Here is a 25,437-nt window from a genome sequence, read left to right as displayed (position 1 = left end):
ATTCAAATGAAAATTAAGGAATGAGAGTATAATAAAATCATGTTTTACTTTAAAGTATCCTTAAAAAAGAAAAAGTTGTCTTAATTCCACACCCCATGATTTAATTATTATCTGACAACCTTGTTGGCCAAGTGGATCAGCTTTCCATTCTGTGACCAATAGGCTATGAGTTAAAGTCCCACTGTAGCATGGATGTTTGTGAATATCATTAGATGGTCATCACTCAGTGTAACCCAATACCCTGCTAAGCTAACTGGAGGACTGAAATGGTTTGAAGGAGTTCTAGTCTTTTGGCACTAGAGCAGGGTTCCAGATTATGTAACTCTAACTCTTATTCTTGAAGAAATTATATTCTTGTTTAATCCATTAACTCAAATGTAAGCAAATAAAGCTTGCATGTGAAGTATCTTAATGACTAAGTTATTTGTTTACACAGGCTGTTAACTTCACATCAGTTGCCTTAGCAGCTCATAATACCAGTACACACATATATCTTACTATATTTTGTGGAAAGGATCACTATCCTAACCAGTTTAAACCTTTACTGAGGTCTCATCAGTGGAAGCTAGACCAGAAAGATACTGAGATTCAATAAATGCAGAGGCTATATATATTTATATGTAAGTAGTAAAATGATGTGTCACAATATTATTAAAATATTTTGGATCAGACATAGTTGTAGAAAGATTTTTTTCAGTTGGTCACAGAAGTAAATTATACTTAACAAGGAATAATACTCCTGTTTATGTAAGCAAACAAAGTTTGCATATGAAGTACTCTCAGAACTAGGCTACTTGAACCAGACAAGTGATAAGTGCTGTTTGAAATTTGTAAATAATTTGTCTTAGAATGAATAAACATGTTTGTTTTGTTAATAGCTTGCCAGATCTTGTTTTTTGCCAATGCACTATCTCATAAAAATATTGAAACCTGTGTGACCTTAAAATTAGAGAAATTGCCATGACTGACTATTTAAGGTATTAATTTTAAAAGATAGGTGTGCTTAAACTAAGAGGAGACCTCCACATAGCCTTTAAAGGAATGTGGAGAAACAACGAGGGCTTCTGACCTAATGTCCAATCCTCACTTTCTCGTGGTGCACCCTATTGGGCATCTACTTGGATACTGAATGAACGAAGTTGGGCTGGAAATTTGGGATTTAGACGACCAAATTGTATTCTTATTGGCTTAAACCAAAATACAAAACAATGGTACAACATGACAAAATTTTATGCCGGCTGGGGCGTCACCCAGTTAAATAAGGTCCTTGTTGTTTTCACCAGGGAATCAGGGCAAACAGCAAAAAGTCAGCTACTGGAACAAATCTGAAAACGCAACCCAACTTAACACCACCAGAGTTAAAGATCGGTACTATCAACATAAGAAGCCTGAATGGCAAAGAAATGGAGCTAGATGAGAAATTAGATAAGTACCAGATCGACATAATAGGGGTGACTGAAACAAAAAAAGACAGAAACTGGTGAGATTTTTCTGAGCAATAAATAAAAATGTTATATTCAGGCAATAATCATCAAGGAAAAGAAAGAGTAGCCATAGTATTCAACACTAAATATGAGGCTAATCTTCTTGAATGGCAGGTAGTCGCAAGTAGAGTGATGTGGGCAAATATGAGAATGGGGAACTGGACAATGAGAGTTATTTGTGCCTATGATCCCACAGAAGATTCTACTAAGGTAGAAGTGGAGGAATTTTTTGATGCTTTACAGAAAGCAACCTGACACAATGAAAAAGGAAAAGTTGGTCCTTGTCATCCTCATCATCAAATTCCTGCCATGTACCCTCAAGGGGTGTACAGGATATGACAGTACTATATGAACAAAAAATTACATCATTATTAACTTCCTATCTACAATTTTCCTCCAAATCAGTCTGTTACTTGTCAAGACTCCAACATTATCAGATCTTATATTTCTATCATCTAAGGCACTTTGTATCGTATCAATCCACCTATATCTTGTTCTTCCTCTGGGTCATTTTGCTGCCAATCTGGCAGAGAATACTTGTTTTGCTAATCTTTCCTTGCCCTTTCTTGTTTAAGTGATCATACCACCTGAGATTAGCTTTGATAATGCATTCCTGGATGCTGACAATGTCAAGTTCTTTCCTAATATCCTCATTTTTAATATGATATTGCCATTTTCCTTTTCCATTTGTTCACGCCTCTAATCATCTCAGGACTTTCATATCTGCAGTCTCTAGTCACTGGTCAAGTGTTTTACTTCTGACCCAGCTCTCAGATCCATAAGTTAAAACTGGTTTGAATACTGTCTTATATACAGCTAATTTAGTGTTCCGACTAATTTCTCTCTTATTCCATATGAATTTATTCAGTTGACTGCCTACCATACCAGCTTTGTTGATTCTGTTGTCTCCTTCCATATTTAATTTACCATCTTCATTAAAAACTGTGCCTAAGTAGCTGAAATGTTTTACTTGTTCCATAGGTTCTCCGTTGACAATGCAGTTGACGTTTTCAACAATTCTACCTAATTTCATTGTCTTTGTCTTTTTAATGCTCACCTTCATACCATATCTATTACAAGAGTTATTCAATTTAGTCAGAGAATCTTGCAGACTTGTAGCAGATTTCTTTAGAATTATAACATCATCTGCATAAAGCAAAGGGCTGACATTAACATCTCCAATTCGATGTCATGTTTAATATCACTTTCCTTCATAATGTGATCCATATAGACAATGAATAACAGAGGGGATAATGTACATCCTTGTCTCACACCAGATTTAACATTAAACCATCTTCCTGTACTTCCTTCAATTCTAACTGCTGGCTTACAACTCAAATAAAGACTAAGTATTGCTTGATATAATGCCACATTGACACCATATAACTGGAGCATAGTGAAAAGCTTCTCTCTTGGCACCTTGTCATATGCCTTTTCCAAATCGACAAAACTTAAATACAGATCTTTGTTATATTCCCATGATTTCTCCACTGTTTGTCGTAAAGTGAAGATCTGATCCGGACACCCTCTATTTGGCCTGAATCCAGCATGTTCTTCACCCAGCTTTTCTTCCACAATTCTTCTCAACTGTTTCTCAAGTATACTTGTATAGATCTTGCCAGGAACATTCAGTAGGGAAATACCTCTGTAATTCTCACATTCAGCTTAATTTCCCTTTTTATATATGGGTACTATGAGAGCTCTACTCCAATCATCGGGAATTCGTCCCTCTTTCTAGGCTTTCTGCACTATGCAGTACAGCCACTGTAAGACTTTTATACCACCATACTTCAGCATTTCTGGTCGAATATCATCTACTTCTGCTGCCTTTCCACATTTCAAGCCTCTGATGGCCTTTTCTACTTCAAGCATGGATATGTATTCCTGACTGTATGCCTGTTGAGTGTTTTTTACCACTTTGCTATCACTGCTTTCATTTAGCAATTTTTCAAAGTAATTACTCCATACTTCAGGGATCTCATTTTCTCCCATTTTCAGGTCATCTTTACTCTAACTCCTTTTACAGCACTCTTTCCTCCATTCCTAAGCTTCTTCAATAACATCCAGAATATTTTGCCACCTTCTTGATATTTATTTTCTATATTCTTGGGAAAGTCCTCCCATGACTTTTGTTTAGCTAGTTTTACACAGTGTTTAGCATTCTTGAATTTGTCTCAGTATTCTCTAAGAGCACAAGCTGACTTATTTGCCAGGAACTTTTGATAGGCTTTCTTTTTTTCCGTCTCAGCCTCTTTAACTTCCTGTGCCAACCATGGGGTTCTAATTTTTCTATTCTTGCAGACAACTTCACCACATGCCTCTCTAACTGAATCAATCAGGGCTTTCTTCAAGGCTTACCACTGAATCTCCAAGACTTGATTGCTGTTCTCAAACTCTTTCATTTTTTCTTCAATAATCTTTGTGTATTTTAGTCTACAGTTCACATCTGAGAGCTGCACTACTTTTATTTGCTTTAAATCTTTCTTACATGTTATTCTTTTGAAATTCAATTTTATCCTGCTCAAGACTAAATAGTGATCACTTCCAATTTCAAATCCTCTGCAGACTCTGCTGTCCTGCACCAGGGAGAAAACATTACTACCAACAATAACATAATCAATGAGACTTTTCTTATTCCTTGTCTCTTCTCTCCATGTGAATTTGTGCACATTTTTATGTTGGAACATGGTGTTAGTAATAACCAATCCATGTCCTGAGCAAAAATCCAACAAATATTTGTCATTATTATTATTAGCTTTGCTTTTTTCTCCAAATTATTTTTGTATGTCTCACAATTATTTCTTACTCTGCTATTCAGATCCTCAACAAGGACCGACTTTTCCTTTTTCATTGTGTCAGTTGCTTTCTCTAAAGCCTCAAAAAATTCCTCCACTTCTACTAAGGTAGAAGTGGAGGAATTTTTTGCGGCTATTTATGCCTATGGTCCCACAGAAGGGACCATAGGCATAAAAAGAGTAATTACTTCAAAAAATTGCTAAATGAAACAAGCAGTTATAGCAGTAGTAAAAAACACTCAACAGCATACAGTCAGGACAAAGACAAAAAACACTGAAGAGACCTTTATTGAGGTCTCTTCAGTGGGAGCCAGGTCCAGAAGTGGAGATACCAGGCAGAAGCAATGGCGAATTCATCTTTACCCATAGGAGTTGCCAAAAGGTGTGCCACCTTTTTATTAAATTAATCTGGATTTAGAGAAAGATGTCGAATGTTTATTTGTCACTTGGTTAGACTTAATAAATTTAGTTTAATCCTTTATCTCCACTTCTGGGTCTGGCTTCTACTGAAGAGACCTCAATAAAGGTCGAAACTAGTCTGGGTAATGGCCCCTCCCTTAATGCATAACATTATATGTATCCACAAGGAGATGTGTTTTGCATTATGGGAGATACTGAGATCGGAGTGATGTTAGCTCGGTCCACCTTTGCCACGAGTTGCACTACCTTACTCCAATCCTGAAGATATTTTCAGGCACAAACTTTGTTTGCTCACACTTGGATAAAGGATTAAACTGAATTTATTATAGTCTAACCAAGTGAAAAATAAACTTTCAACATCTTTCTCTAAATTCAGAGTAATTTAATAAAAAGGTGGCACACCTTTTGGCAACTCCTATAGGTAAAGATGACCTCGCCATTGCTTCTGCCTGGTATCTCCACTTCTGGGCCTGGCTCCCACTGAAAAGACCTCAATAAAGGTCGAAACTAGTCTGGGTAGTGGCCCTTCCCTTAATGCATTATGGGAGACACTGAGATAGGAGTGATGTTAGCTCGGTCCACCTTTGCTACGAGTTGCACCAACTTACCCTAGTCCTGAAGATACTTTCAGATGCAAACTTTGTTTTCTCACACTTGGATAAAGGATTAAACTAAATTTATTGTATTCTTGTCATCTTTTCTGCTTTTAATAATATTATTGTGGAGAATCTTGTGAACCGTTTTTTTTTTTTTTTTTTTGTAACCATTTTTTTAATAAAAGTTTGGCTAATAATTTCATATTCTTTCTTCAGTGCCTGCAGCATATTGTTAAGGCTCTATGTTTGACTGAGGGTGCTGATGAACCCTAGTTTTTGTGTTGGATGGTGGTGTGAATTTTTATGATTGTATTGGTCTGTGTGTGTGTGTAGGTTTGCAGTAGACCATGAATGAAAGGTAGCCTTTGGGAAGACAAGTGTGTGTCTAGAAAAGGAAGAGAGTTGTTTTCAATCTCGGTGATAAATTGGATACGTTTGCTCAAGTGGCTTAGGAATGTGCTTAATGTTTCACACCCGTGAAGGTCAAATGGCAAAAATATCATCAACATATCTGAGCGAGACTTTGGGCTTGCTGAATCTAGAGCTCATTGCTCAAAGTCTTCCATGTAAACATTAGCTATAGGTGAAGAAAGTGCTGAGCCCATAGCCTACCTTCTTTTTGCACATAGAAATTATTTTGCCACATGCAATGAATGGATTAAAGTACATGGGCAAAAAAGGCCATGATACCTGGTGGAAATATGTTCTGTATGAGAAGAATAGTATCACTGATCAAGACATTAGAGAAAAGGGAAGTTATGTCATCACAGCTGACTAATAAATCTTCATTGTTGAGTGTGATGTTTTTAATTTGGATGATGGAGTGTGTATTTTTTTTTATGTAGGAGGGGGGAATGACCTACCAACTCCTTGAGTGCAGCTGCTAATTTCTTAGCTAAGTGATAATTGGTGCTGTTGATTCTTTCAACTGTCGGATGTAGTGGAGTGTTTGTTTTATATATTTTACGAAGTCATAAATTCTGGGAGAATGGGTATAATACGGTAATAGCTTTGTAATTTTTTTCCCTCTGGCCATGTGATCACTCACTTGATTAATTCAGTTGTTTTCATTTCTGATGCTGTTTGTAGGATTGTAGTTAACCATCTGGTACATGTTGTGGTCGGATACAAATTTGTTCATTTTTTCAAGGTGCACCATCTGATCAAGAAAGATGGTAGCATTGCCTTTATCTGCCTTGGTAATAATAATGTCTGTTATTTATTAGACATTTAAGTGTTAATTTTTCTGCTTTAGTTAAATTACAACTTAGCTGTTTATTACAATTTATGTTGGATGTTTCCATGCACATTTTATCAGCTATATTGGAGGGGATTTCAGGAGACTAGACTTCATATATCACATTGAAAGAGGTCTAAAATTCCTCCCCTATTACTATTTTTTTCTTTTCACCAGCGGTCAGGCTAGGGTAAACGATTAACAGAACATTCAGATTTCTCTTACCTTTGTGTAGTGTCATATAGCTTGAGTCCTGTGCATGATGATGACCTCGATACAGAGGTCAAAACACTGAGTATTATTTTCATAATTATAATTAATCCAACATGTGTTTTTACCTCCATAAATTCTTCACAATGAATGCTGACCACCATGTAACCTTAAAATAAAGTACTGTAAGCATGTTTTAAAAATCCACATTTCAACATATTAATTGGCTAACATTTACTTATTTTTTTCCAATTCTTAATTATCTAATTAAGACCAAAGGCTGCTATCCAAATACAAGTTGCCTTTGTGCTAAATAAACAAAACAATTTATGGAGACAAAAACACAAATGTCAGAGTAATTATTTTACTTATAATTAAAAAATAACACTCAACGTTTCGGCCTCTATATTAAGATTATCAATCAGGAAATGAACAAGACACAGGCTACATGACACTACAATTTATTTATTTATGCATATGGTTTTGTGAAACTGACAAGTGAAATGTATAATCACAATCTCCAGAAACAAATGATGAAAATCTTAACATGTAAAAGTTCATTACATAAAAGGCACAAACTGCATTCTAAGTCTTCCTTTTTTTAAAAAAAAGCAAAAGTAATGTGTTATAATCAAGTGAGGGAAAATTATCATCCTACTGCATCAAATATGACAAGACTGCATGTTCCTCTCAACGCATCACAACACAAATGTAGCTGTATCTAAGGTTTTATTAGAGAGCAGTTGCGACTTTTGTGAAATCGTGATCCATTAGAGAAAACCCATTTCACTTTGCATCATCATCTTCTAGCAGGAGGAGGAGTTCTGCTGATACTTCAACGAGGGCTATGAGAATAACATCTGCGTGGTGAACGGGACCTTGAATCTTCTATTTCCTCCATAACCACCGCCACCACCATACCAACTACAGGACAATGTCCAGACTGGAAAGCCAATCCAAGGCCTCATCCGTCACCTTGTGGATGTCCAGTAGGCCACCACCGTGAAATTGGCACCTTGGACAATCGTTCACAATATGAATAATCATCTGAGCCATGGGAGAACAATCACAATAAGGGTGGTCGCACAGCCCCCATTTATGTAGTAGGTGGCCACATCTGCCCTGGTTAGTTCTGATCCTGTTAATTGATGACCAAATCTTCCTAGGAAGAGCAAAACCAGGCTGCAGAGCACAGGGATCTTCCACCAGGAAGCTGTTTGTTGAGAGATTGTTGGACCAGTATTCTCTCTGCATATCAGGTGTTGATAGCAGAGTAGCTGAAGAGAGTTCGTCCATGGCCCAGAGAGGCTTTCTAGATTTTAGGCGAAGATCAGGTGGATTTATAAGAGAATGGTGCAGGGGCAGCAGTGGGTTGCTCATTGCTTTATTAAATTCTTTAAATGAGGCTTGTCTTCTCCGTATGTTTGGTGGAGCAATGTTAGATAGGACAGGCAGCCAGGAGAGAGGGGCGCTTCTCAATGTTCCACTAATTGTGCACATGGTAGAGTCTAGCTGAGTGTCTATAATGTTAGTATGAGCACTTCTTTCCCAGACAGGGGCACAATATTCTGCTGCAGAGAATGTGCGGGGCTAGTGCAGACGACATTAGGACTTCTGCACCACAACTCCAGGTTGTTCCAGCGAGCCTTGAAATGATATTGTTTCTCATTTTAATTTTGTTGGACAGGTTGATGATGTGTCTTTTATAGGTTAGGGTTCTGTCCAGGCTCACTCCAAGATATTTCGGGTGGGGCTCGTGCTCTACCATTTCTCCACAGAAAGAAAGGTTGAGGTGTCAGTTCGCCTCTGCATTCTTCAGCTGAAATACTATGGACATAGTTTTTGTTGGATATGGCTTCAAGTGTTGGATCCTACTTCTTAATTTATACTTTGGATCCGACATGTTAGTCACTATGATGTTCTTAAACAAAATTATAAGTTGCTAGTTGATTTCTAATTCAATATAGAGAAAATTTATATTTATAGACTGCGCCACTCTATATCTGAATTAGTTCAAGAATTGAAGAAAAACCAACTCACAACTATCCTCTTTTATATGATGTTATTATATATACTGGCCGAGTATATTTAACTTACTTAATTTTCCCGCTTTGGTTCAAATATTTTATGAATGGTGCAGTAAAAGAGATTCAGGCAAAATACAACTTTTCATTAACAAAAATAAACATTTAATTTTAAAATCATAAATTTTACACTTAACTTCAAATCAGTAATTAAGATATCACAATCACTTCAGCTTCTCCGATAAGTACAATCAAACTCTGACAAGATAAATCTGTTATCTCTATATCACAGTCTTTTCATAGTTCCTTAAATTCCAAATACAATAAAAATTGCATTAATACCTCTTCATAAACAGACACTTTTAATTTTACACTTCTTTTAATTCTCCGCGATAGTTACTGTTAACATCATGGAATTCTAAGATGAAACTCACACACTTCTCTGAACAGAAATATTAAAGTTGGAATAATCTTACCGTTAATCTTCTTCCCTCATCAACATACACACAAACACTTTTTATAACTGTAAACGCCTTTAACAATAAACAGCACTCATTAAAATAAATCTTCTAGCATTAACTGAATTAATTTACGGGCACAATACATATAATCAGACATTCTTGTATGAAGCACTACTGATCACTACTGAACACAATAATTCTTAACTTGGGGTTTTATATGCACAGTTGTTCATTCCTCCGGCATTCAATTAATTCTTTAGGCAATATATTTCTAAGCACAGCTAACGGTAAACCTCAATTTTACAGCCTCTACTATACTTTAGTAACTTCGTGCTTTGCTTCCAAGTTCTGTATGTCCTTGAAAGTTGGCCCTGAAATTGAATCTCAATACAAATATCGCTAGTCTATTTAGTAGTCACTCAGCTGTCTTGCTGTCTTCCGTAGCCATAATTGTTATTCTACAACTTATTAGCTAACCGCCTCTCGACTAGTAGACTTTATTTAGCTGCTCGAGTGACTTGCCGACTCACTATTATCGCACTGTGATTCCCGAATGTCCGATTCCAACCTAATGCCAATCTCTCTCTAATAAATCTCTAATCTTCTAACTAATTAATAATTCTAGCGTTCGTCGCTTATATATCTGTTTTTTTTCCCTAAATTGCTCACGTCATCTCTTTCTAAAACTCTTTTCAATAAACCTCGCGTGGTGTTCCAAAACGTGCTCGCTCACTTACATACGTTTCCATGACAACAAAACAAAATATAATAAAATTGAGCTATTACATAACGTTAAACTTTACAAACAGGAATAAATAAGGAATATTCACATTTCAAATAATGCGCAGTTAATTTATCAAATACAAATTCTTATAATATTAACATAGTAATAAATAAAATAGCTTAATAATATTTAATACAGTATTTTCATTATTAATACATATATCTTGATTAAACAATTAAATATTAAATAAAGTTAAAGGTAGTTATATGAATATTAATTTGCAAAATAAGTTGTTTACATTAAATAATATTTACAAATGTAGCCTTTGCCATGGTGGATTATGTTGGATTCTGAGGAGAGTATTAATAATTTAAATTTCTCTTCATTCAGAATCCAACACAAGTACCATTGCTTGAAGTACTCTTCCAGGATGTTCAGGTCTGTGTTCAAGGTTGATTCCAGGTTGGCAAAGAAGGTAGATTGATGTAGGATCGCTAGGTCATCAGCGTACATATACTTGCTTGAGCTGGTGTGTGGTAAGTTGTACATGTAGATGTTAAAAAGTAAAGGGGATAACACAGAGCCCTGAGGGAGACCGTTGTGAAAGAATCTGGGCCTGCTCTTTTTTCCGCCAATATTATTATTATTATTATTACGGGCAACTCCAGGGAGTCATTAGACTCATCGAGGGAGGCCCCAAATCATTTTCATCACAACTATTCGACATTCATACAGTATCTATCATACCTTGCCTTAAACTCATTCACTGTCACAGCATCCACCACAGACTCAGGGAGCGCATTCCACTCATTCACTACTCTAAAAGTAAAGAACCCAGCTCTAACACCTTTACTAACCACACTTTTGCCCAGTTTCCATGGATGTCCCCTAGTCCTCCCACAACCAGCCCTGATTAAAATAAATCTTCATCTTTAATCTAAATCTTTAAAATATATATGGACCCGGATCTTTCTGCTGGAGAGAATGGATTCAAAAAGGTGGAAAGTTTTTTTGCACCTTATAATATTTCCTAGCTTTAGGAGGAGGCTCCTGACTCAGACTGTGTCATAAGCTGATGTTAGGTCAATGAAAGTCTCCAGATTTAAATTTCTTCTGGAAGCGTGCTTCAATCTGTGTTGTCAGGGCCAGGACCTGGTCACAGCAGCTTCTTCCTGGCCTGAAGCCAGCTTGTTCAATCAGGACAAGCTGGCTTCAGGCCAGGAAGATAGCATCATCATGTGAAATTCTTTTAAGGAGAATTCTTTCAAAGAGCTTAAAGGTGGAGCAAAGCAAGGAAATAGGTCGTAGATTTTTCACATAATTTGGATCTTTCCCTGGTTTGGGCACTGCAATTATTTTGGCTTCCCGCCACAGATTTGGTAGTTTACCAGTCATTAGAATTTCTGAGAAAAGGGTGGCCAGCCATGTTGACCAAGATGTTTTAAAAAATCAGGGAGGTGCAGCCTTGCCATTCTTGGTGAGTTTTAAGGCTACCTGTACCTCTTCGCGAGATACTGGGTGTACAAGTTCAGGAAGCTTGGGTGTCCGGTCTTTTTATTGACACTACAATAAAGTAAGCTAAATCTAACTACTTTGTTAATTTGTTTATGCTAGCCTGACCTTTGGTGATTAAAACACACACACACACACACACACACACACACACACACACACACACACACACACACACAGTGGTGCATTGTTTAACAATGGCCTCAGATAATGACGCACTTGGTTAACAACAAGTGGCTGTAAGAAAAAAATCTCTTGGTTAATGACTCTCGATTATGTGAACCTCTATCCGATCTAAAAAACCGGAAGTTTCCAATCGCACTCAGCCACGCGCGGGAAGACATTGTCGAACAGAGAACAGCCATGCAGCATAGCTGTGAAGTTCAGATATGTTTGACCCATCATAGCCAGCTGTTTACGTTTTCCGTTTATTGATTCTTTTCTTGTAGTGTACTGTGCTTTATTTTAAAATTTGTGGTTATAATGTGTTTTATGATGAAAATGAGTATTTAAGCATTTAAATACTCATTTTTTATGTGTTGGTTCATATAGACAATAAATCGGTGGGTGCATGTCACTGTTTGTTCACCATCAAAAGGCAAAATCAAATCTCATCTGTATAATAATCGTTGTATCATAAACTGCTAATCAGTGTATGTTACGGTAAGTGCTGTATCTAATATCGTCACCTTACAAGCAAAAAGCACTAAGTCAAAAATTGCAGGTTTCGAATTCAACTGTTAACTTTTATTTCAAAAAGTTTTTTTTTTTTTTGAACTTTTACTTTTATTTTCAGGTGACGATATGTTTTTTGTATCCCTTGTCTTAGTGTTGTACAATTTGTAATAATACCGTATTTTGCGTTATCTTTTTTTTTATAGTGTGACAGAATTTTTTTACTGTGTGACAAAATGGGTCCCAAAAAGAAAGCTAGTAAGGGAAAAAAAGAAACAAAAATTTTCTCTAATAAACAGGAGAAAAAATTAATAGCAAAACATCATGAAGGTGTGAAAGTTATTCAGCTAGCTCGAATATATGAAACCAGTCATTCTACAATATCAACCATTTTGGCTAAGAAAGAAGAACTTATGGTAGCTAAGGGAACTTCAAGGTTGAATGTCAGAGGGTTTATTTTTAAGCAAAAGGAAAATCTATTACTAATTTGGATCAAAGAAAGAGAAATGGCAGGCGATACTATAACTCAAAATGCAACCTGTCAGAAAGCTAAACAGATTTATCAAGATTTGAAAAAGAAGACTTCGGGATCAAGTTCTGAGGTAGATGATGATTTCAAAGGTAGCAGAGGTTGGTTTGATAACTTTAAAAAATGAACAGGAATTCATAGTGTGGTCAAACATGGAGAGGCAGCTAATGCTGACAAAGCAGCAGTAGATAAATTTGTCAATAGCTTTACAAGAATTATAGAAGAAGGAGAACACTTACCTCAACAAGTCTTCAATTGTGATGAGACTGGATTATTTTGGAAGTAAATGCCAAACAGTTATCACAAAAGAAGAAAAAACACTTCCTGGGCATAAACCAATGAATGATAGGTAACATTGCTTTTAGCAGCAAATGCAAGTGGAGACTGCAAGGTAAAACCAATGTTAATCTACCACTCAGAGAATCCCCGAGCATTCAAAAAGTTCAATGTCTCTAAATCCAATCTCAGTGTTTTATGAAAGTCTAACAGCAAAGCCTGGGTCACAAGAATAGAATTTAGAGACTGGATTCACGAAGCGTTTGGACTCAAAGCCTATCTTGAGCAAAGCAATCTGCCTCTGAAAGCCATTTTAACCTTGGATAACATACCTGGTCATCCAACAGGCATACAAGATCTACTAGAGGAATTAGATTTTATCAAGGTGATTTTTCTTCCTCCCAAGACTACATCTCTGATTCAACCTATGGATCAGCTGATAATTGCAAATTTTAAAAAACTTTACACAAGAACACTTTTTACCAGGTGCTTTGAAATGTGTAAGGCTACCAACATAACCCTAAGTAAATTTTGGAAGGAAGAATTCAACATTGTCATAGCAATTAGGCTAATTGTAAAGGCTTGGCAAGAAGTAACAATGAAATGTCTCAAAGCAGCATGGAGGAAACTGTGTCCTTCCTTTGATAATGAAGAAACTTTAGATGAAGGACACAAATTGGTAAAGGATATTGTGAAAACTGCTCATGATCTTAACTTGGAAGTAGAGGAAGAAGATGTTGAAGAATTATTGGAGATGCATGACCAAGAACTGACTTCTGACGAGCAGTAGTCAGTTCTCGGTCATGCATGGAAATTTCATCTGAAGATGAGGATGAAAAGAAAGAACAAATTACGACTGCTGAAATCAAAAATGTTTTGGCAAAGTGAGAGGAAGTTCAAAATGTTGCTATGAAATGGAATCCAAACAAATCTGAGGTTATAAGAACTGCAGATCTATTTAATGAAAAGTTCATGCAGTTTTTCAGAAACATTTTAAAAAAGAGGCAGAAGCAAACAACCCTAGATATGTTTTTTACAGGTCCATTTGTCAAAAAACTACGAGGTGATCACGCCCAATTGTCCTTCTGGTGAAGATTGATAATTAAAAACTGTTTTCATGAACAATTCATTTTATTAATGTTAATTTTTTGTAGCAAATACAGGTGATCCAAAGGTAACAGAAAAAGTAAAAATTCAATAATTCGAAAAGTATAGACAGTAGCACGATGCGGTTTTCACAGAAATGCACAGAAAGAAGGGATTTTTTTTAATAACGAAAAATTTTATTGCCAGAATAGTTACATTTGTCACCAACAGGTGCCGTTGTGGCGGTCCCGGAGCTGCTGCCTGTCGCTATTTAAATCGTGAGGTACGCAAATTTCGATGTAGTGAAAACTGAAGTTAAACTTTCAGCATTTAACGTTTATTACCGAAGTTAAACATTCTGCCAAGGTGAGGAATGTTATCGTTACCATATAAAGCACTTTTAGTTAAGCTGTATTATCAGAACTCCGAATGTGCAAGTGTGGCTTTCCACTTCTAATACCCCACACCTAACATTCGATGCGGGGTATTAGAAGTGGAAAGGGACCGATGTCTTGTTTCTCATTGATAGTTATGATGAAAAGGTTTGAGGACACTGGCAGTTTGGAAGCACGTGCAAGAAGCGGGAGACCCAAAAAAATTATTGCAGATGTGCATGAGGTCGAACACGAGACCGACACACAATCGGGAGCTTCCGCACATGGGGAATGCAGTGCCGTGAAATTTCAAGACGAACTGGCATTTCATACAGGACTGTGTGGCAATCACTCAGGATCATCCTCAAGAGGTATTCTTACAAAATTCAGCGCGTACAGGAACTGAAACCAACCGATTTCGAGACACGTCATGAATTTGCAAATTGGGATTTTCAACAGATGGAAAACAATGCAGACTGGCTGTCAAACGTCCTGTGGACTGATGAGGTGCACTTTTCGCTTAATGGAAGTGTAAATGCACACAACTGCCACATCTCAGCAAGAGAGAACCCACACGTGATTGTGGAAACCCCTTTGCATCAGCCAAAGGTGACAGCTTGGTGGGGGTTCACTGTGTCATTCATTATAGGCCCCTTTTTCATTTCGAACTGTTTCTGTCACAGATGGCATTATGCAGCGCTTTTAAGAGACAGCATCATTCCCTCCTTGCAAGAGAGGCAAGCACTTCATAGTGTAACGTTCTTGCAGGATGGAGCGCCTCTGCACATCATAGGTCCTGTCCAGTACCTGCTGCGATTGACATTTGGCAATGACCGTGTCCTCGGTCGTTCTTTCCTGCACGAATGATCACCAAGGTCTCCAGACCTTACACCTTGTGACTTTTGGTTATGGGCCTGCTTGAAGTCACAGGTATACAGAGGTCAGTCGACGTCATTGGCCATGTTGAAAGAAGCAATTGGCCATCATGTGTCAGGAATTACAGCTGAAGCCCTCTTTGATGCTGTGCAGAGTGTCGTGCCACGTCTGACAGCCATTCTCATGAATGACGGCCATCACACTGAACATTTGTAATCCTAGCTGCGCCACTGCACAAACTACTAGCACAACTGAAGTGCCATCTGTATGCAAATGTAACTATTCTGGCAATAAAATATTTCGTTATTAAAAAAAATCTCATGTCTTCCTGTGCATTTCTGGGAAAACCGCATCGTACTACTGCCTATACTTTTCGAATTATTGAAATTTTTACTTCTGTTACTTTTGGATCACCCGGTACATATACTGTATAATAAATAAATGATGTTTACCATATTTTTATGACATTTTAAATGAGTTTTATCTGCATTTTTAATATGTACTATGGTTGTGGGGGAGGAGCCGGAACAAATTAATTGATTTTCAATTAAATCTTATGGGGAATTGCGCCTTGGATAATGCCGGTAATTCTGGAACGGATTATTGTCGTTAACCAAGGCACCACTGTATATATATATAATAAAATAATAGTTAAAATTTCAAAAAAATAATAAATCAATAAATACTTTATACATAATAAGTGAAATAACATACAGATGATATAAAAATTACAGTGGAATCATTCCCTCCTTGCATGTGAAGATGTATTCCAATACATCTTCACAGTCCTGTATCTCAAGATTTTCTTTTGTTGAGGTTCTGCCATTATGTTCTGGATCCTCTAAGGGTTGCATATGAGTCTTCGAGATTCTTGGAATTACTAATCCATCAATCCTGTTGAGAATAGGATGATGAATCAACATCTGACAGGCTTACTTGAATTTCTCTCAAAACAAGTTTTGGTGTGGTGCAGGGACTTGGTGCCTTTCAAGATAATTCTGTGACATATTTGGAGTGCATAGTCTGAGGCCTGTTTTACCACAGTGAAGGAATTTGATGTGTGTGGTGTTTGTGTTCTTCTTTTCTTGCTGGAATTCTGAGTCCTGTTTCTCCTATGTAGGGTAAGTTGCAGGTGCACTGAATTTTATAAACCGCCACACAGACGGGCAAGTAAGGAAGGGCATCTTTGGATGAGCTGAATATACTTTTTGATTTTGAAGGTGAGTATAAGTTTCATATATATAAAATTTAAATTTTATAATAATAAAAAAAATTTTTTTTTCCCCACCGGAGGTCAGGCTAGCATAAATGATTAGCAAAGTAGTTAGATTTATCTTACTTTTGTGTAGTGTCATGTAGCTTATGTTCTGCTCGTATGTATTTTCTGAGGATGACCTCAATATAGATGCAGAAACTCCAAGTGTTATTTCTTAATTTTAAGTAAAGCAATTGCTCTAACACTGTATTTTTTTGTCTCCATAAACTGTATGTGATGAATGGTGACCATCGTGTAACTAATCTTGAAAGAAAGAAAACAATTTAACGTTTCTTTACATATTTACTATGTAAATAAGGATGAAAAGCTAGTTATGTTAAATGATTTGATAGCACTTCATCTATTTTACAAACTGAAAATGTTATTCAACAATTTTCTTAAGCCTAATATACTAATAAAACAATAACAAAACAAATCTATTAGAAAGAAATTAACCCAAACCAAATTTTTTTTTTTTTTTTTTTTTGAATTTGGCTATTTGAATAATCAAAGCTAAAATACTTCCAAGCTGGCAAGTACCATACAAATACCTTATTTCCTCCTCATTTTCAACTATGTGACGAATACGAATCTTTGGTGGAGCAGGTCGAGAACTCGATGGTCGAGCAGATCTGACTGTAGCTGACACAATTGGCCGCCCACTGTTAAAGATAAGTGTTTACACTTCAAATTAAGTAATGCACAATAATTTTTAAAATCTGTGATTAACAAGCAAATGGAAAATTTTTATATCATGCTTAAATAAGCTCAACGATAAATAAGAAACAGTGACCTAGCATTATTTCTTTTAAGAAACCAATAATTAATTTGATGGTACTAAACTAAATTCAAAAAAATAAATCCTACAGATCTTTTCATTTCCCAAAGGAAGTAGAAAGAACTCTTTTAGTCCTAATAAACTTTTGGAAACTGCAAGACACCAGTCTCTACTTATCAGCAGTCAATTCAGGACTACCAATGATTTTAAGACTTTGGGGAAAGAGTAAAGCAAATAAAAATGTCATCTCTTATTTCTAAACCCTAACCGGTATTATTCAATGAATTAGTGGGGTTCCATAAATTTTTCCGAGATCTGAAGTAATAAACTGAATTTCTGGAGAAAAATCCTAATTTCCTCTCTCCAGTTTTTTACAGCTACATTATACAATAAGCACTGCTTCTGACTAAATGCATATAAAACAGAGTAGCATGTGGCTGGATGGACAATTATGAAATCTGATATTTACGATCCTTAATAAAATTTCTCTCTCTCTTTTAATTTCAAACTAGAAGTACTGCAAGTAGTGCAGCTAAACTGAACCACTTTTGTAACCTTATAGTGTGAAGTCAAATTATGCTACACTGTATACTTCTTACATAAAAGTTACCTTTACAATCACACGAATATAGACAAGACAATCTTTCGTATGGCAACCAATGCCAAGGACTGTACATTATGAGATTATTGGACAGACATTTAATGAAACTTTCAATATTTACATTTTGAAAACAAGTGCCAATTTATTTCCATAAAGATACAAAATTCAATTATAGTAATTATTGCACTCAATCATAACCTTTTTAATCACTGTGATATTTAAATATCAAAATGACAAAAAATATGAAAAAGGAATAAATGGGTAGGATAAAACATTTTATAACACAATGTATACCACCTCACAGCAATTTTATTTTATGATTTTTTTTTTTTTTTTTTTTATGTTAGGCCCATACATGAGAGGTTGGTTGGTTGATCAAATTATAGTACATTAGTACCATATACACCCTCTGTCCAAAAAGAAACTGAACTTTTCAAAAATAGAAGAAACTAGTGGCACCATCCGTTGTATCTTTTTGCTGTTGAAAGCGGCAACCTTCATTAGTTTGTGTCAACCGTTTATGACATTTGTTTCATTAGAAGCAGAGTTATAGTGCCAAGAGTGACAGTGTGTTTTGACGAACGGTCGGAAAATGAGTTACAAACAGAGAGATATGACTGACATTTGTGCTAAACTTGGTAAAAGTTTAACACAAATGCTTCAAAAAGCATGAGCTGATGAATGCTTATCCTGTACTCAAGTTTACGAGTGGTTTAAGAGATTTCAAAGTGGTCGTGAGATGCTTGGGAACGACGAAAACATGGGCCATCCAAAAACTGGACTGGGCAAAGTTAACATCCAAAAAAGAGCATGATTTCATCAAAGAAAACACGAAATCGTTCGTGAGTTTGATTGAAGATGAATTGGGGATTCCAAAATCAATTGTGCACAACATTTTGACCGAGAGTTTGGGCCTCTGTAAATTGAATTCGATATGTTCCCCGCAAGTTGAGCGACGACCAAAATATGTATCAAATTGAACACTGCAAGGATGACCTCATCAAAACTGCTCTTAAGGACTCAAACTTCCTTGAAACAATCGTTACTGGTGACAAAACATGATGTTTTGAGTATGAGCCCGAAACAAAGTGCCAGAGTGCTGAGTGGAGACCACCAGAAGAGGGGCATCCGGAAAAAAAGTCACTTGGAGAAGTCAAAAGTAAAGACAATGCCGATTTGTTTCTACGATTCCAAGGGCATTATCCACAAAGAATTCACTCTGTCTGGCCAAATGGTCAATGACAAGTTTTTATCTCAAAGTTTTCAAGCGTTTGATAGCGAGAATTCGTCACACACGGCATGAATATCGTGATGCAGGCAGCTCTTCACTTTTGCACGATAATGCACCATCTCATCATTCGAACATTGTGAGACAGTTTTTGAACAAAAACCAAGTTTGTGTGTTGGATCACTCATCGTATTCACCTGATTTAGAACCCTGTGACTTCTTTCTCTTTCGCCGACGAAAGGAAAGCGATACGACACCATTCAAAACGTTCAAGTAGCAGTAACCACGCCCCTCAACAGTATCGCAAAAACCGATATAAAAAACTCATTTAACAAATTAATTGACTGTGCCAAAAGCTGTATCGAAGCTTAGGAGAGTATACTGATTGAAATAAATGATGTGTATAATTATAATTGGCCCTGTGTTTTATTTTCTACCAAAAGTTCAGTTTCTTTTTGGACAGAGGGTGTATATGTAGTGGGTTAAGAAAAGAAAAACTTTTTACATTAGATTTAAAGTCTGTATATTGTATTCCTTGGAAACACATCAGCGGAAGACTGTTCCACAGTACAGCAGTAGCAGGGATTAAGGAAGAGGGGAAGAAACTTGTTCTGCGAGTTTCAAAGTGTACCGTGAAAGGATATTGGATGGCAGCTGTACATGTTCCAATGTTTATGGGGGAATTATTGATAATATTTCAGATGAACATTTGCCATGTGAAATATTTATAGAATACACAAGTTGCAGAAGCTAAATGTCTATGTGAAAGTGAGGGAGTGAGTTTGTGAGATGGGTCATTTATCAATCTAATTGCTCTCCTCTGCATTGAGTCAAGCATTTTGAGGGAGCTCTTAGAAGCTCCACTCCAAATGAGAGAGCAGTATTTGATAGCTGGGCAAATTTGTGATTTGTATAAGGTTAATAGTTGTTCAGAGGTGAAGTAACATCTTGAGCAAAAGAGAAATCCTAGTTTTTTGAAAGTTGAGGATGCAATGGTTGTGATGTGTTTATGTCAGGAGAGGCTTGATGTCAGGGTAATTCCAAGAAGAGAAATCTCATCTTGTCTGGAAATTTGAGTGTTATCAAAAATAATACAGGGAGAAAATGGTTCTCTTTTTTTTTTGTGAGAAATAAGACAGAACTGGGTTTTACCAGTATTGAAATTGACAACGTTATCTGAGTCTCATTGGAAGATCATAATTGAGGGCAGCGGTGATTGATGTTCTGTAGGTTGAAGTGAGTTGTGTACAGAAGTCATTGATATACAGAAGAAAGAGGGTTGGTGAGAGGATAAAGAAACCATCTACCATCACACAGTGTGCATCCAGACAGAAAGTTGGCAATCCAACTGCAGAATGACAATTGGAGGAATGCCATCAGGACCAAGAGACTTTTTTGTGTCTAATTAGGACAACAGTTTTCTGATCTCTTTCTGGCAAAATGATAATAGGGAGCATTGTATATTGGGCAGCTAAATGGTTGTGGAGCATTTACCAATGTCAGTTATGTGTGCATTAGAGGCAAAGTGAGAAGCCAACAGATTGCCTTTTTATGTGGATGATGATGCAATAGAGCATCTGAATATGATAAGAGTGGGAATAGTGTTGGGTAAAAGTTATGACCAATTACTTTGGGAAGAGACCAAAAGGCTCAGCTGCTGTTTGGACAGGCTGCCAGTTTCCTGCTTTTTGCTCTTTCAAACTTTGTTTTGGAATCATTGATAGTTTTCTTCCATTTATTTTAGACCTTGATATAGGCACTATATCCAAGCCTGAGGATGGGGTTCTTTGTGTAAGCCAGTTGTGGCATGTTTGATTTTTCATTTGTACAGCCTTGCATCTTTTGGAGAACCAGGGTTTAGTTAGGGGGATGGCAGTTCAGAGCAGTGTGGAGAATTTATGCCATGTCATTAATTATAGTAATGAGAATTGTAGTAATCCTCATTGGCATTTCCATACCCAGTGAGAATTACTTTGGCGATACGTTCAGTGCATATGTTTGGGTTGGAAGATCCAAACATATGCACTGAACAGGGAATGAGGTATAGAAGTCACAGAGGCTGTCACACTTGGCACTGTTACAAAGTCACTCATATCGAGTGGCTGTGTAAGTATTTATGCACAGGAGAAGAGATGAGCACTAGATTGTGGTTGGAATTACCGGGAGGGGGGGGGGGAGATCACTACATTCACAGTGTATTTGGAAGGGTCATTGCAGAGGAAGGGAACTGGAGTGTTTGGAGAGTGTTTCAGGTTCAATTTGTGTAAGAGGTCGTTAGTGATGGCGACTGTTTCAGAATCTCTGCCCGCAGCATCTGTAACTGAAAAGGAAAGTAATTATTATCATTATTACCATACAGAGACATCTCAATGGAGTCCAAAGCCTCATGGAGGGAAACCTAATTTATCCCCACAATCTATCATACCTTTCTTCTTGGACCCATTAACAGACGAAGTATTATACTAACAACTGCCTCTGGCAATGCATTCCATTCATTCATTCACAACTCTCCAAGTGAAAAATCTAGTCCTCATGCTCCTACTAACCTTACTTTTACTTAACTTCCAGGGATGACTTCTTGTTCTCCCCCCCCCCCAAGCTAAGTGCTGAAACATTTCCTCTGCATCAATTCCTATAAAATCCTATAAGTAACTTAAATATAAAGAGCTAAAAAGCTTCTTTATATTTAAGTAACTTAGTGGTTGCACCTGTCTGGAAACTTGTACAGCAAAGTTCTTTTCGCTATACACTTTGGTATTCGGTCTAGCTACTCACTGATGAAGCCTCAAAAAAGGCTGAAACCGGTCTGGGTAGTGACCTTCCACCATAATGTAATAACAGCATACATTTCCTAGGAAATGTGTTTTTACATTATGGAAAATACCTAAGAATAGTGATCAGAGCTCCACCACCTTTGCTACGAGTTGTCCGGTATTGTACTACGTACTAGGGTCACTTGCATTTGCTAACGCTGGTGTCGCCGATACTTTATAAGTTTTCTATATCGGCATGAAACTCTCTGATTCCGATCTTTGAGTTTCTTATTCGGTTTTATAACAATGTGGGATTTAATATCCCCTTAATTTTAATATCCTTTAAGTAACTTAAATGTTTCTATCACATCCCCTGTGTTTACCTATCAACCAACTTCTGCGGTCCACACACCCTCAAATTATCCTCAAGGGAATGTTCCACAGACCACCCATGATCTTGGTTGCTTGCCTCTGAATTCTGTCCACCACTTTCCTCATCCCCAAGAAACCCAGTAGACCAGATCTGAACACAGTAATCTAGATGCAGACATATCAAAGCTTTATAAAGAGGAATAACAAATTCCTTATATCAACTCAGAGTGTTCTTCAGTACCAAGTAATCTTATGAGTTACCTTAGCAATATGACCTCTAAATTTCAACTCACTGTCTACCACCACCCACTCAGCTGTCACTCCATTATAAAAAGTTAGTATATTATTAAGGCATAATTGACCCTTCACAAAGCTATGTTGACCCTCAGAGTATCCACCCATTCTTGAATTCTCTTTCTGACGAATTTTGCAGAATAGTGGATGATCGGTTAACGAACATAATCCGTTCACAGACGATGTTCATTAACCGATCATCAATTTACATAGATTTTTATGGGAATTTGATTAATTTGTTCTGGAGACCCAAAAAAAAAAAATAAATAAAAAATTATATAATTTCTTACTATGTTTATTTATAATAACAATAATACATACATACACAGTCTTGCATTTTCATCAGTCATGTTTTTTTTTCCATTTGTGGGGCGTTAAAGAATCTGTCCAATGTCAATTGCTTTTCTCTCTTCTTCAGGATTTTTCGGAAGTGATTAATAGCATTGTCGTTGTAGAGATCCCCAAGCCTACTGACCTCAACCTGGTTTTGGTGCCATTCAAAGACCGTTGTTCTGACATCCTCCCACTTCGTCAAAAGATCTTTAATAGCAGATGCAGGCATTGGTCCTCTTTCGTCTTCCTCTTTTTCAGAAGAAAACACATCTCGCTGAATTTCTTGGTGTTCTTCATTCAAGAGTTCTTGGAGTTCTTCTGTCGTCAAATCATTTTCATGTTCCATTATGAGCTCTTCAATGTCATCTTTATTCACTTCCAATTTCAGATCTCTAGCAGTTGTCACAATTTCATCCATAATTTCAGGGACATCATCTCTGCCTCCCTGAATGCAGGATGGACACAGCTTTCGCCAAGCAGAATTCAACTGTCGTTGACGGACTTCTGACTACACCTTTTGAATGAGCCAGAAAGCTTCAAGAATATCAAATTTTTCTTTCCAAAACATTTTTAATGTCATCGTTGAGGAGAACTGGCAGGCTTCAAAACACCGACGAAACAGTGAGCGAGTGTAAAATTTCTTGAAACCTGCAATAGCCTCCTGATCGATTGGCTGAATCAACGAAGTGGTATTTGGAGGCAGAAACTGAACTGTCAGCCAGGGAAAGACTTCTAGCAAATTATCTTCAAGGTCTTTTGGGTGTCCTGGTGCACTGTCCAATAGCAATTCATTGGTCTGAAGGTAATCCTTGATGCTTGGGGCACAAACTTTAAACAGCCATTCTTTGAAAAGAACCTGTGGGACCCCGATGCCCTTTCATTTGATCTCCACATCACTGGCACTGTTTCTTTAATTATGGAATTTTTGTTGAATGCTCTAGGGTTCTCAGAGTGATAGACAAGAAGCGGTTTAAGCTTCATATCAACATTAGCGTTAGTTCCCAAAAGTAACGTCAATCGGTTTTTCGTGGGTTTATGCCCAGGAATATTTTTCTGGGCATAAACCCACTTTCATTTTCAATTTCAAAATATAAGATAATTTTCAATTTCATCACAATTGAAAATTTGTTGTGGACAATATCCACAACAAATCTTTTTTAATGAATTCTTGAAATTTGAGACAGAACTTCTCAGCTTCTTCTTTATCTGCACTAGTAGACTCACCGTGCATTACCACATGCCAGATCTCCTTCTAAACTTTGCAAACCATCCAGTGGTAGCCTTGAATTCTATCTCCTCGTGTGACGAATGTGGAGTTTGTTTCTTCAGTTCTTCAAAAATTTCTCTAGCCTTCTCTTGAATGATAGTCATACTAGTTACATCTCTTTTTTCCTTTCCCTTTCTTTTATCCAAACTAAAAGCAATCTCTCCATTTTTTCATGGATGGCACATCTTTGTTTCTCAGATGTGATTTTCGTTACTCCTTTAGCTGCTTGACTCTTCTTGATTATATCTTTCTTAGCTAAGATTGTGACTACTGTAGACTTGTTCAAGCCTAGCAACATCAGACATCTTCTGCCCACTCTCTACCTTGGCTATTATTTCTTGCTTGGTTTTTATGGTGAGCACAGTTCTTGACACTCCACTCTTTTTAGGCCCCATAATATTATCAGTTTTTTTTTTTTTTTTTTTTTTTAAATAAAAAGTTCAGAAAAGCACTTACAAAAATTCAGAGAACAGAAATCAACTAGCGTACAAAAAGGTTATGTATACAACTATCAAAGTCTCGTTTCAGAAACCATTCATAGATGGCAGTAAAATACAGTTCTATAAATCTTACACACAGCGTCGCTTCTTCTTGTGTTTGTTCTGTGAGGTGTTCGTTGTCCGATTTGTTCGCAGTCCAAACTGTTCGTTAACTGAATTACCCACTGTACTTTTATCACCACTCCTGGGATACTGATTGGTCTGTAAATGCTACTGCAGTCTTAGAACCTCCCTTATGCAAGGGAATTATTTTGCCCCCTTTCCACTTCCTTAGAAGTCTACCAGAGCTGAGAATTAAAGAGCCTAGTCCGACGAGGCATTGCCAGTTCCCTTGCACATTCTCGCAAAACCCCAGCTGATATCCTATGTTACCAACAGCAGTATTCACACTGAGATTCTGTAATATCCAAAGAACCTCCAATTCATCCATCTCTGCTCTCATATAATACATTTAGCTTAATCCTTTATCCAAGTGTGAGCAAACAAAGTTTGCGCCTGAAAATATCTTCAGGACTGGGGGTAATGTAGTACAACACCAGGCAACTCGCAGCAAAGGTGGATCAAGCTCTCACATATGGATAAAGGATTAAACTAAATTTATTACAGTCTAACCAAGTGAAAAATAATCTCTCGACTGCTCTCATATATGTCACAGCATCAACCTCACTTGTATGATTATACCCATGCAAAGTGGTCAATCAGTATTCAACTATTTTATTCTTGTGTCACTTTGTAACTATCGGCACTCATTAAGATTATTCTTCCATAGTCAATCTT

At 36.9% G+C, this 25,437-nt stretch overlaps 1 protein-coding gene across 2 annotated transcripts in view; it reads right to left on the bottom strand.

Moving 5' to 3' along the window:
* LOC150110363 (intraflagellar transport protein 54-like) overlaps positions 1-25,437 on the bottom strand; it is a 236,646-nt gene that overhangs the window by 68,761 nt on the left and 142,448 nt on the right. For both annotated transcript variants that reach the window (XM_090399066.1, XM_090399075.1), the window contains one exon: positions 17,086-17,196. In XM_090399066.1, coding sequence (XP_090255192.1) covers positions 17,086-17,196 — 111 coding nt within the window. The remainder of the gene's footprint in view (positions 1-17,085; positions 17,197-25,437) is intronic.

This window comes from Typopeltis vanoorti, chromosome 1 (genome assembly GCF_054136105.1).
Source record: "Typopeltis vanoorti isolate ZY-2024b chromosome 1, IOZ_Tvanoo_1.0, whole genome shotgun sequence".
NCBI classification, from domain to species: domain Eukaryota; kingdom Metazoa; phylum Arthropoda; class Arachnida; order Uropygi; family Thelyphonidae; genus Typopeltis; species Typopeltis vanoorti.
This window is presented reverse-complemented; position numbering and strand designations above follow the sequence as displayed.